The 12,931-nt window shown below is 58.0% G+C and overlaps 1 protein-coding gene across 1 annotated transcript; it reads left to right on the forward strand.

Annotated features, from left to right (window-relative positions):
* The first annotated feature begins 1,262 nt into the window (after positions 1-1,262).
* On the forward strand, positions 1,263-11,144 carry CASC3 (CASC3 exon junction complex subunit). The gene is made up of 13 exons (XM_027908489.1): positions 1,263-1,269; positions 1,472-1,585; positions 1,915-1,952; positions 3,394-3,552; positions 3,629-3,780; positions 4,182-4,358; positions 4,718-5,403; positions 6,744-6,808; positions 6,987-7,101; positions 7,688-7,786; positions 8,384-8,598; positions 9,696-9,818; positions 10,711-11,144. Exons 1-13 carry the CDS (start codon positions 1,263-1,265, stop codon positions 10,750-10,752), a joined length of 1,992 nt encoding a protein of 663 aa, XP_027764290.1. The 3' UTR covers positions 10,753-11,144.
* The last annotated feature ends 1,787 nt before the right edge of the window (positions 11,145-12,931 follow it).

Below are 12,931 nucleotides of genomic sequence, written 5' to 3' on the forward strand. Positions count from 1 at the left end.
GACCGAGTGGGAGGGCTGGGGAATGGGGGGGGGCACTGGTGTATAGGGGGGAGAATCGGGGACACTGGGCACCCTCGGGAGGGGGCTGGAGGGGGAGGATCCTGTGTTTTTGGGGGTGGGGGGTAATTTGAGGTCCGTGGGGACAGTGGGGACCCTCCTGAGGGAGGCAGGGGGCTGGAGGGGGAAGTCAGGGGTCTTAGAGCCAGGAGGAGGCTGGTGGGGGAGCGTGGGGGGCAAGAGGGGACTGGAGAGCTGGAGGTGCAGCAGGGTGGGGGTACTGGGGGAATGGAGCCAGACCCCCCTCTGTGTGCTGTGGGGAGCAGGGCTGGGGTAACCCCGGGAGGAGGGGCGCTCTGTGGCCCCCCAGGACCAGGAAGGGGCTTTGCTCTGTCCCCCTGTGTCCCAGGGTGTGTTCCCCATTCCCCATTTGAGCTCTCATCCCTGGGGTCCCTGCAGTGGGGGGGTCGGTGGGTGAGGGCTGCTGTTCTCCCCTCGTCTGGCAGTTCACGCCCAGGTGCAGTTCCCTCCTGTTTTGGGTTCCAGGGCTGGTTATTTCCAGCTCCCCCTGATTCCCAGCATGTTTTCCTGGGATTGCTTTGGCGTTTAGATTTAGTTTGTGTCTTGGCTGGTTGTTTGTGCTCTCTGAGGTTGTTTTTCCTGCACAGTTGGGTCAGTCTGTTCATTTATCACGGAATCATGGAATGGTTTTGGTTGGGAGGGGCCTTAAAGCCCATCCAGTGCCACCCTCTGCCAGGGGCAGGGACACCTCCCACTGTCCCAGGATGCTCCAACTTGGCCTTGGACACTTCCAGGGATTGGGGCAGTCACAGCTTCTCTGGGCAACAATTTTACTGAACACTTTTCCTGTTCTGAGCTGTTCCTTCTTCCAGCCCCTTTCCTGAGCTGGGTCCTGCACGGCATCTGTGCATTATTCCCTGGTTTTGCCCTTTCCCTGGCTGTCCCTCGGCGAGGGAGGGATCCTGGCACTCCTGTCATTGTCACTGTGTTCCCTGGAGACCCCCAGCACTGGCTGTGACACAGGCTGTGCTTTGCTCTTGATATTCCCCCAGTGTAGCTGCTCTGGAAAGGCACTGGGACACCCTGGGATTTGATCCTTTGTGGTCACTGGAGCTGAAATTCCAAGGGTAGATGAGACAGGAGCGGGGCCAAACCTTGCTGTGGTTGTGTCAGGATGCTGGATATTAGGAAAAGCAGATGCTAGGACGAAACAGTAGATGTTAGAAAAGGTACTAGGGTAGTACATGTTAGGTGAGTAGTTTCTAAGAAAAATTTCTTCGTGGAAGAGGTTGTAAAATGCTGGAATGAGCTGTCCAGGCAGTGGTGGAATCACCATCCCTGGAAATGTTCAAAACAGTGGGGATGTGGCACCTGGGGACATGGATTAGTGGTGACAAGGCAGTGCTGGGGTGATGGACTTGGCGATTTTAAGTGTCTTTTCCAGTCTGAACAGTTCCATCATTCCATGTTTCCACGCTGCAGGGACCTGGCTGCTGGTCTCCCCTTCCTCTAACTCCCCTCTCTCTCCTCTCTCCGCAGGAAAGCGAGGATGGCATCGAAGGAGATGGTGAGTGATGGTTTCTGGTCATTGTAAGCATTGTTTGTGCACCAAAAAAAAAAAAAAAAAAGAAGAAGAAAAGTAGAAATCACACAAAGTGCCTTTTCCAGCAATGCTGTGGTTGTTGCCATCCCAAATATTCACTTGTAACGTGGGGTAAACATGGGGTGCAGAGACAGCGCACCTCAAACTCACCCCTGCTCCCTGCTGGGCTGGTTGGGGGGTGTTGATCCGGGATGGTGCTCGCCTCCAGAGTCCCTTTGGAAGGGATTTGGTGGCACTGAGAGAGAAACCACATCCAACTCTGCCCTGATCCCAACCATTTTCCCTCCCTGCAGCTGTGCTCTCGGACTATGAAAGCGCTGAGGACTCAGAGGTGAGCGACTGATTCTCATGGAATTTCAGCACAACTCCCAGGCTGTGTCCTTGGATCTCTTCCACTGACCCCTCTGTATCCTGAGGAAACGGCCTCTCCCTGTGCCAACCCCTGGGATACAGCCCCTGGCACTGGGACCAGTGTCCCTGTGCTGCTGGGAAGGTGTAGGGCCAGTAAGTGCCAGGGAAAACCCTCCTGGCTCCTGAGACACTGGGAACAGGATTTGCCATGGCCAAGAAGGGCGTGGGAGGAGTGTGGGATGCTCGTTGGGTTTTAATTAGTTGAAATTAAAAAGCAAAGTGGTGGTTGGGAGCATCCCAGGAGCTTCCCTGTGTTCTGGAGGAGCAGCTGGAGGGATGATGCATCCCAGGAGTTGAGGGTGCTGAGGGAATCCCACCCCACCAGTGCCTGGGGCCTGCAGGTTTCCCTGGATTTTCAGAACTCTTAAGATTTCCAGGAAGTTTAGAGAAGTTCTGGTCTCTAAGGGATATAGTGAAGGGTTTCTAGGGAAAATCCATCTCTGCTTTGGGATCCTTCGGGGGTCCAGTGGTTAGGGAACACACAAACCACCAGGCAGAGGGAATCCAAGCTGTTAACTCGGGAATTAGTCTCAGTTTGGGAATTAAGCACTGCCATTAACGAGGAAGGAGCGCGGCAGCACAGGGAGGGAACGGGGCAGCTCCCAGAGCTCCTCCAGCCTGGAATCCCGTGTGGAGACTCCCGGTGGCAGCGGGGTTGTTGCATCACCACCCGTGCCAGGATGACTCTGTTCCTGTGCCTAAAAATAATGCCCGGCCTGGGCTTCCCCAGCGTAAACACCGGGAGCAGGCGATGCGCGAGGGCTGTGTTGAAAGAGGAAAATGGAGCAGGGTTTGGTTAATCACCCCGAGCTATTTTTAGTTCGGCTCCAGCCTCCGGAGGCTCCTGGAGGGTGAAACCAGGTCACGCTCCTGAGCAGAGTGAGTCAGCTGAGGAACTCCAGGGAATTTGGAAACGTGGCCCTGGCTGGATCCGGGCCTTCGGTGTGGAAGGAAGGGCCCGTGATCACCAGTCCTCCCCAGTTTGCAGGAGCCCTTTTAGGAGTGATGGGATGCCAGGGCTTTGTGGGAGATCTGATCCCAGCTCCGTTCCAGAGAGCCTGTTGGATCCTCACTTTCTTGGGAGAGGTTGGGTTTATTTAACCTTTGCTTTTGCTGTAAAAATACAGGGATAGGAAGAATTTTAAGAACCAGTTCTCTGCTTTTGAAGAGTCAGGTCTAACAGGTGGAACAGGGATCTCATTCCAGATTTGGGGAGGTTCCTGGGGGGATCTGCTGTGGAATCTAACTGCAGATTTGGGGATATTTGTGCGGGACCTGTTGCTGGGTCTGACTCCAGATTTGGGGAGATTTCTTGGGGGGAATCTTAACGGAGCACATTTGAGTCACTGGGTGTCTGCCAGGCGGAGGAGGAGGATTACAGCGAGGAAGAAAGCTCCAAGGTGGACCTGAAGCAGGACAGCACGGATTCCTGCGAGTCAGCAGCCAGAGCAGAGAAGGGCAGCGAGAAGCTGGACGCCAAGGGAGCGGTGACGGGCGAGCGGCAGAGCGGGGACGGGCAGGTGGGTGTCCCGCGGGGACGGGCTGGGAGCTGGCAGCAGGACTGCTGCAGTGGTGAGAGCTCGCTGGTTCTGACAGGAGAGCACGGAGCCCGTGGAGAAGAAAGTTGGCAAGAAGGTCCCCAAGCACCTGGACGACGACGAGGATCGGAAGAACCCCGCGTACATCCCGCGCAAGGGGCTCTTCTTCGAGCACGACCTGCGAGGGCAGACGCAGGAGGAGGAGGTCAGGTATGTGCCCCCCCAGGGGCTCTGGGAGAGGGAGGCCATTCCAGGCCAGCTTCCAGGTCAGCCTCTGGCAGCACAGCTCCTCGTTTCAGTGGGATGCACTCTGTGCTTCCCTTATTTGCTCTGTGTCCTTCCAGGACACTGCAGGTTTTTGTTTTGAAGAAGAGATGCGAATAAACTCCCCAAAAAAGCCTCGTGCCAGGGAGCAGTGACCCTTCCTGCTGCTTTTCCCAAGGAGCAGTGGGTCACCAGCAGCTGCTGGGCAGGAGGAGCTGGGGGGAAGGAGGAATGCTGCCTCCTGTGCATTCCCTGCTCCAGGAATGCTCGGTCTCTGCATGTGGGACTGCTCGAGGCTGCCACATCTCAACTGTACGTCCTTGCTCCTCCCTGTGTCCCTGCTCCAGGCCAAAGGGCCGTCAGCGGAAGCTGTGGAAAGACGAGGGGCGCTGGGAACACGACAAATTCCGGGAGGACGAGCAGGCCCCCAAGACCAGGCAGGAGCTGATTGCCCTGTATGGATACGACATCCGCTCAGCCCACAACCCCGATGACATCAAACCCAGGAGGATGCGCAAACCACGGTGAGCCCCAGAGTCACACCAGGGCCTGGATTGTCCCGTGAGGGGACAGGTCTGGAGCCCCAAAGAAGGGAAGCCCTGTGGTATGGGAAAGTTGATTTTGGGAAGCGTTTGGCTACCCTTACTGCATTCTGTTTTCCTGTGCCTGTATTTGCACTGTCAGTGATCCATGAGCACTTCCAGTGTTTATTGTGTCTGCTTTCACTCCCCTGTGATCACCTTGGCACTGTGGTTTAAATCATGGTTTTAAAAGCCAGCACTTACCCCTGGGATTTCTAGACGTGCATCCCAGAGAGGGGCACAGCAATTCCTCCCACCCAGAGGTTTCTTTCCAGTTAATCGTGCGGTTTTTCCTCCCCCAGCTTTGGGAGTCCCCCCCAGCGAGACCCCAACTGGTCCAACGAGAGGCCCCCGAAGCCCCCGAGGCACCAGGGGGCCAAGAGCCCCTCGGCCCCGCCACGCCCCTTCAGCGGCCGCAGCTCCACCAGCGCCGGCAGGATGCCCCCCCCCAGGAACTACCCCAGGATGGGGGGCTACAAGGACACCCGTCCGGGCTACCGGGCTTCGGAAGCGGGTGTCCCGCACAGAAACGGGGAGCAAGCCAAGCAGGAGAGCGGCTACCGCGGGAAGCGGGCGGAGCAGAGCCCGCCGAGGGACACGTCCCCCGAGCTGGAGGTGCCACACATCCACGGCAGCCCCGGGAAGGAGGAGGGGGCTCTGGAAAACCAAGCCGTGGCTGCTGACGCCGTGCAGCCGCCGCCAGACAGGCCAGTGGAGAAGAAATCCTATTCCCGGGCGAGGAGGACCAGAGTGAAGGCTGGGGACGCGGGGAAGCTGTCGGAGGAAGCGCCCGCTTCCGAGGGGCTGGCTCCTGTCATTCCAAAACCCACCCCTGCAGAGGCCTCCCCCCCGCCAGCCAAGAGCAGCTGGGAGTCGCCGGTGGAATCCAGCGTGGATGGACTCGAGCAGGAGATGACCCAGATGAACCTGACGGAGCAGAACTGGACCCCGGGGCAGTCCCAGTTCATCCCACCTCGGGAGATGAGGGGTAAGTGGGAGCAGCCTCCTGGCTTTCCAGCTGAGGAAGTGCAGTGGGGACAAAACCACGGAGAAAAAGGGGAAATTTAAACATTCCAGCAGGCAAAAGGAGTTAGGGCTGGGAAGGACAGAAGGAGAGATCCTTTCCCTCTCCCTGCGGTGTGAATCGCAGCAAGACTTGACTCATGCTGCAAGAGGGCAGGAGATAAGGATCAAAAACTGGGCTCTGTGATGTCCTGCTTGGAGCAGGAGGGAACTTTTCCCTGTTTATCAGCTCATTTCCTGGAACTGGGCCTTGGTTGCCACCAGCTGAGGCCTGGCTGGGATTGGCAAGTCCCTTTGTTCCTGGGAGGAGGAAGGGACTTGGGACAGAGTTACCTTGCTGCCAGCTGAGGACAGTTCCAGATGCGTATCCATGGAGAGGTCATCCAGGTATAATTATCCCTGTGCAGAATTAGAGTGTTCTGGGGAGGGCTAGAGTGCTTCCCGAGGGGAATAAAACTGGATCAAGGAGAAGGAAGTGACTTGCTTCTTTCATAAGCGTCTGTGGGGTTGAGGTCATAGAACCAGGAGTCATTTTGTACTGGTGGGACTGGGAAGTCTGTGTGTGAACGGACCCTTGGGCAGGATGGAAACGTGGCAGCGGGATCAGAGTTCAGAAGAACTGAGTCTGTGTATTTTTGGGCGTTTTTATGCTTAAAAATGAAGCATCTTCACAAATTTCCCTTGGGACAGCTCTAGGCTGTGTCACATTCTGCCCCTGACTCTGCTTGTCCCTTGTTTGTCCCTAGTGGATGAGGGAGGAGTTAATTGTGGGAAGCATTTGGCTCCCATCGATCCATTCTGTATCCCTGTGCCTGTATTTGCACTGTCAGTGATCCATGAGCACTTCCAGTATTTATTTAGTTCATTTTCACTCCCCTGGGATCACCTGGGATCACCTTGGCACTGGGGTTTAAATCATGGTTTTAAAAGCCATCACTTCACTGTTTGATTCCAAAGGTTCCCTTGATAAAGGTGTTTACACCCTGCAGAGGGTTTAAACTGCAGCTTCAGATCCCACGTGGATCCTTGATCCACCTGGAAGAGATCCATGTCTCAGCAGACACAGAGCTTAGAGCAGGACCTGGGATTTATTTTTTAAGCGGGATTTAGAAGGTGCTGAGCACCGTGGGTGAGTGTGCAGTGACAAAAACAGCCTCTAATTTGTCCCAAAATACTTAAAATTACCACGAGGGTGACGAAGTCCGAAGGTTCCGTGTCATGGGAGAGGGAGCTGAGCCACAGCAACATCCCTCGGCCTGGGACCAAGCACAAACCACAATAATAACCAGCCTGTTCCTTCCTCAGGTATTCCCAACCATATGCACGTGGGAACTGGGCCACCACCACAGTTCAACCGGATGGAGGAGATGGTAACGCCTGATCCCGGAGACGGGCTCTAATTGCTTGGGGTTGGGGTAATTAGAGGCTGCCCGACACCCTCAGCCTTTCCCCTTTGGGGGGCGTTTAGGGGTGACCCCGGGGAGGTTTGGGTAGGGGGGGTGTGGTGTTGGTGGCTCCCAGCTGCCCCTGACGCCGGGACTCTTGCAGGCTGTGCCGGGGGGCCGTGTCAAGCGTTACTCTTCGCAGCGCCAGAGACCCCCCGTGCCGGAGCCCGCGCCCCCCATGCACATCAGCATCATGGAAGGGCACTACTATGACCCACGTGAGTGTTTCCCCCCTGCTCCCGAGGCTCCAGGTGTGCTCAGAGCTGGGCAGCCGGAGCAGGGATCCCCCACCCCCTTGTTAGGGTTGGGAAGATCGGGGTGGGCTTTGTCCTCTCTTTCCTTTGTTGTAGTGTCGCTGTGTCCCCTCATGGGGTGACTGAAAGGCTGCTGGGAGCCTCCCTGGTTGTGTTTAAACCGTGGAATTATCCTCAGTGTTATCCCCTCCCTGTGCCAGGGCTCTTAGGACACCCCAATTCTTCCTGAGAACCAGGATTTGAAATGAACTTTAAATCGGGTCTTTGACATTTGAGAGCGGGGAGAGTCACCGAGTGGGGCTGAGGATGGATTAGAAATTCCCTCCAGCATTTAAAGCGTTAGAGGAAAAAAAATTCCCTGAGTATTTTCTTGCTTTCCGAAGGGAGTAGGAGGCTTTTCTGTTGGGATCACATGGCAGCTGTGAGCCTGGGAGCCTGTGTGTGCCGTGGGAGCTGGCTGGGAGCCCTCAGGGCTACTGGGCTGTGCGTCCTGCTGCAGGGGAATGAAATTCCGTGGAGCTTTTCCCTCACAGGCTGTCATGTGTTGCAGTACAATTCCAGGGACCAATCTACACCCACGGGGAGAACCCGACCCCGCTGCCGCCCCAAGGGATGATCGTGCAGCCGGAGATGCACCTCCCTCATCCAGGTGAGGAGCCAGAGGGACACCCCTGGGCCTGGGGGACAGAGAACTCTGGTTTCCCACAGCCCCTGTCACTGTGGGGGAATCCATTTTCCCTAGTTTTACAACATGGAAGAGACCTGCTCCCTACTGCAGTGAGGCTGAATCGGTGTCAGTTTTAAGGAAAGAAAAAAATAGGTGTTTCTGGAGCTTCCAGCCAGTGCAGGGTGGGGGGATATGAATCTTTGGCAGCTCCCAGCTGGATCTCTGCAGGTCCCTGTTGGGCCTCTCTGGGCTGTGCCGCTCCCTTCCGTGGGCACTGGGCTGGTTCCTCACTCCCTGTTCCCGTAGCTCGGGGAAAAGCAGAACTAGAAGCTGTTGAACTGGCACATTCTCTGCTTGCTACCAAAACTGTTTCCTGAAGTGGATTTGTGATGGGGCCGTGTCCTGTCCTGGTGAATCAGGACCTGGAACTGGGGAAGGGGCCGTGCCCTGTGTCCCTCCCCAGCGTGGGGCTGCAGGGGAGCCTTGGAGCAGAGCGTGCTCCTTCCTGCTGCCAGCCCTGCCCTCCATGGGACACGGCGGCTCCTCCAGTGACATCCCTCTCCTCCCCATCACCTCCAGGTTTACACCCCCACCAGACGCCCCCCGCCATGGCAAACCCCGGCCTGTACCCCCCGCCGGTGTCCATGCCCCCGGGCCAGCCCCCGCCGCAGCAGCTGCTCACTCCGACCTACTTCTCTGCCCCTGGAGTGATGAATTTTGGGAATCCTGGCTACCCTTACCCCCCTGGAGCTCTGCCCCCTCCGCCCCCTCCACACCTCTATCCCAACACGCAGGTAAGCCGGGTGTGCCGCGGCTCCTTCCCAGGCTGGAGGGACCCTGTGGAGTGTGGGGTTGTGTTGGTTGTGTTCTCCGAGGTTTTCCTGGGAGAGGATGTGGAGCAGCTGCGCTGCTCCGTGAGGGGGAGGCTGCTGCCATCCCGGAAAGGATTGCTCCCCGCGTGTGGGGTCTGGAAATCCTGTGCTGGGGGATCTGGAATCGAGGCGTTCCCCTATGGGACAGGAGACAGCCCACCGGAAACTTGGGAACAGGCACAACCCCTCCAGGTCCCTGTTGACCCAAGGACACCATGGGAACGGCTTTGGAAGTCGGTTCTGTTTGGGATGGAGGCTGGGAGCTGGATGGTGTGAACATGGGGCTGGATTTTCTTGCTCTGTGACCCAACTCCACATCTAAGGTTGCTGCCGGGCAGCGAGGAGGCAGATTGGATCGTGTCCGTGAGGAGACAGATCAGAGCAGATCCCTGAGGAGGCGGATTGGATCGAATCCCTGTGAGGGTCAGACCAGATCAGATCAGATTCCCCAGGAGGCAGGGCAGACCATATCCTTGCAAAGGCAGATCAGAGCAGACTAGACGTGTGTGAGGAGGCAGATGAGCCCAGCCCAGCCCAGATCCCCGTCCTGGAGCAGGGCTGACACGCCGTGGCAGGACAGAGAGCTGCACGATCCCTGAGCTCCAGACACTCCCTGCCCTTCCTGCTGCTCCGGGTGATCCCCACTCTGGGGGCAGATCCTGACCCCTGGGCCACGGGGCTGGGTGTGCCGGGGAGCTGTGTCCCTGTGGAAAAGCTGTTGGGAAGCACAGGCGTTACGTGGCACTTGGGGAACTGCAGGGTGTTCCTGAGGGGAATCCCCTCTGCCATGGGCCGTGTCCCATCTCTACCCACCCTGCCAGGGGGACCCCATCAAGGGGTGGGGGTACACGAGGGGCCTCAGGAGCTGATCAATGGGGGGCACAGCACAGATTAACCCCCTCCCCATGCCGGTTCACCCTTGGTGCTGGCTGGGGGCACCTGTCAAGCCTGGGGGGGGGGGGCAGGTGGGGTCTCCCAGCCCCCCCAATCCTGGAGCTCTGACCCCGCTGCTCCCGCAGGCGCAGTCCCAGGTGTATGGAGGGGTCACCTACTACAACACTGTCCAGCAGCAGGTGCAGCCCAAGCCCTCCCCACCCCGCCGGACATCCCAGCCCGTGACCATCAAACCACCCCCTCCAGAGGTACCATCCCCTCGCTCTGTGTGTGTTGTGTTGTGTGTGTTGTACCACTGGTGTGTGTGTGTGTGAGGCTGCAGTTCCCTCTCCCATCCCAAAATACTAACCTTGTTCTGAGGAAACCTTAACCTGTTTCGTCTTTGACCTGTCCCAAACCTCAGCTTCTCTTTGCAGGTGGTAAGCAGGGCTCCAGTTAATTTGAGTTACTTAAGTGTTTAAAACTAAAACCACGTAAAAAGTAAGTCTGAAGCTGACTTTTTTTTTTTTTTTTTTTTTTTTTTTTTTTTTTTTTTTTTTTTTTTTTTTTTTTTTTTTTTTTTTTTTTTTTTTTTTTTTTTAATTATTTGCTCAGGTTAGGAAAATAGATCCATTTAGAGAGGGGAAAACCCAACCCTAAGCTAGGAGGCAGGAATTCTCTGGAAGAGTAAACGTTGAGACCTTATTAGTAGATAATTCAGGCAGCAGAGTTAAAGGTTTTTCAGGGATAAGAGCGCTTCCCTGCATGGGGTCTCCTTGCTCCAGTGCTGTGAGCTGTGCGTGTGCGAGCGTGCTGGAGTGCCACGTGTGTGTTTTTGGTTTCCCTTCCCATCCCTTCCTCACATGTGGAAGCCAAGCAAGCCCGGACCCGGGCAGGCATGTGCCGGTGGGTTCCCATACACAGGGAGGGCTGGGAAGCAGATTGTCTGATGGAGGGGCCCTGAGAAAGCCCTTGTGATGGAAAAATCTGGAACCACGAGGAGATGGTTGTGCCCAGAGGGGTTGGGTGGGGAGGTTGGCACCCAAATTGGGGGGGGGGGTGGATTTTGCTGGCAGGACCCAGCCGTAGTGCTGAGCCCCCCCCATGCCAGGGTTTGGGGTGGTCCTGAACCTCTGCTGCTCTTCCCCCCCCCCATCCCAGGACAGCAAAGGTGAAAAATCAAAGGAGAGGAGCAACACGTAGGGATGTGGCCACGGGAATCCCAGCACCAGACTCGACACCTCGGCGAGGAGGAAGCTGCTCCTCGGAATGGCTCCTTCCCTGCGCGGAGGTGAGGCAGCGGGACGAGACACCTGCACCTGCTCAGGGCCAGGCACTTCCCCCGTGGTCTGAGCGGTTGCCTTCCTGAAATCCATCCCACTGCTGCCCAACCCCTCCTCCCCAGCGCTGGGGCCGCCGAAGAAGCAGCCCCCGAGTCGGTCCTTGGCCACACGTTGTTCTCCCAGTTTCTCCCGGTTACTAAACGTTCCCCGCTCCCTCCCAGGATGTCAAACTCCGCTGGCTTGATCGTGGTCTGTTTTTATTTAAGGAATGAAGCAGCTCCTTCATTAAAGCTGATTTGTTTCTTTTGGGTATTTCGTATTTGCTTGTCTGGGTAGGCAGCGATGACATCCCCTGCCCCCCTGACACAGTTTGTTCTTCGTTTCAATTCTCTTTTCAATTACCAAATTGATTTCTGCCTCTTTGGGAGCAGAGGAAGGGCAGGAGAGCCATGGGAGGCTGTTGGGAACGCACTGCCTGGGCAGGAGCCACTTAATTTAGGAGCTGCTCCTAATTCTTTTCCCAACAAACCACTGGTAACTGGTTTAGGTCCATGTGTGTGAGCTCCCAGGTGGGATTCTATGGGGTGACCCCCGTCCCTGCTGCCCCAGCAGCGCATGGGGGACGTTCCCACCTGCCCTCTCGGCAGCGAGGGGGGAGGTTTGTGGGTGCCCAGCGCCCCGACGCTGCCCGAGCAGCCCCAGCCAGCACCCAAACCAGCTCGGCAGGGCCGGGTTTGCTCCCAGCGCTTGGGAGTTGCTGCTGGGGCTGTGGAGGGCGTTGGAACCCGCCCTGACGCTCCAGGCTGGGCTCTGGCCCCGTGAGGAAGCACCTGCCCCCGCCTTGGTTCCCTCCCCCATGGCAGCCTCGTGTCCCCGTTCGGATTCCCGATCCCGTGGGGTGACTGTTCCAAGCCGATCCCGGCTGGCTCACCTGTGCCGCAGCCCCTGCCCCCCCCCCCCCCCACCGCGTCCCGCCGGCCCCACGGAGCCTCCAGCTCCGGCTTGGCCTCGTGCTCGCAGCCGTTTGCAAATTGCATAAGGAAACTTGGCAGGGCCGGCTGCCCGTTCCTGCCCATTCCTGCCGATTCCTGCTGCTCTCCCAGGCACGTGCCGGGACGCCGTGGGGACGCGCCAGCTGCCGGCGCAGGCCCTGGGCGAGGGGGACGTCACCGAGCGAGCGGCGTCTCAGCCGCCCCGTCCCCATCTGTGGCCAGCAAGGGGGCCCGGCGCCCACCTGCCCACTCTCCAGGTGTACCCCCTCATCCATGCCCTGCTCTCCAGCAGAAATTCCTTCTTTGTTTGGTGTTTGTGATTCCGTGACCTTTCCGTGTCTCGTTTTCAGCCGCTGAAGCCACGTCCCTCGAGCAGAACCCTCTCATGCTTTAGATGTCACCGTGTCTCTGCCTTAAGGCTGGCATGTGCCACTGACATATGGTCACACGAGCGAAATCCTGGACCTTACACCGTGTGCTGGCTTTTTTGTGTTACTTGGATTCCCATCCCATGGGATGCACATCCCTGTCAGTGCTGTAGGAAACAGGCTTGTCTCACGTCTCCCTCCTGGGGCTGAGACCCGCGGGGACAGAGTCCACCTGAGCTTCCCTGGCAGGACCGTTTTCCCCTCTGCTGCATCCCAGGAGCTGCTCCCTCCTTCCCAGGAGCTGCTCCCTCCTTCCCAGGAGCTGCTCTCTCCCTGGGAGCCGCTCTACCCTTCCCAGGAGCTCCTGGTGGGACTGGAATTGCGGCTCCGCTGTTCCTGGCGCCAGCCACCCCCACGTCCCCGGGAGCAGCTGCCACCTGTCCCAGAGCCCCCTCCTCTCCCGGGGCTGGGGGCTGCAGTGAGCCCCCTCCTCTCCCCCAGCCTCTCTGCTGCCGGGGAAGGACCAACTGGAGCGTTGGCGGTGCGGGAGCTGCCGCCCGCGCGTTTCTGTGCCGCGCTGCCTCCGCCTCGGCTGCCTCCGCCTCTGCCGGCCCCCCCCCCCGCCTGCCCACGCCAAACTGGGGATGGGGGGCGTGTATCCCACTCCCGTGCCCACCCTGATCCCATGGAGGGAGCGCTGTGGTGGGCTCTGCCCTCCTGCAACGGGATGGGCAGGGGG

This window comes from Empidonax traillii, unplaced genomic scaffold (genome assembly GCF_003031625.1).
Source record: "Empidonax traillii isolate 1590-97213 ecotype Southwest subspecies unplaced genomic scaffold, ASM303162v1 scaffold1724:size79124, whole genome shotgun sequence".
Classification (NCBI taxonomy): domain Eukaryota; kingdom Metazoa; phylum Chordata; class Aves; order Passeriformes; family Tyrannidae; genus Empidonax; species Empidonax traillii.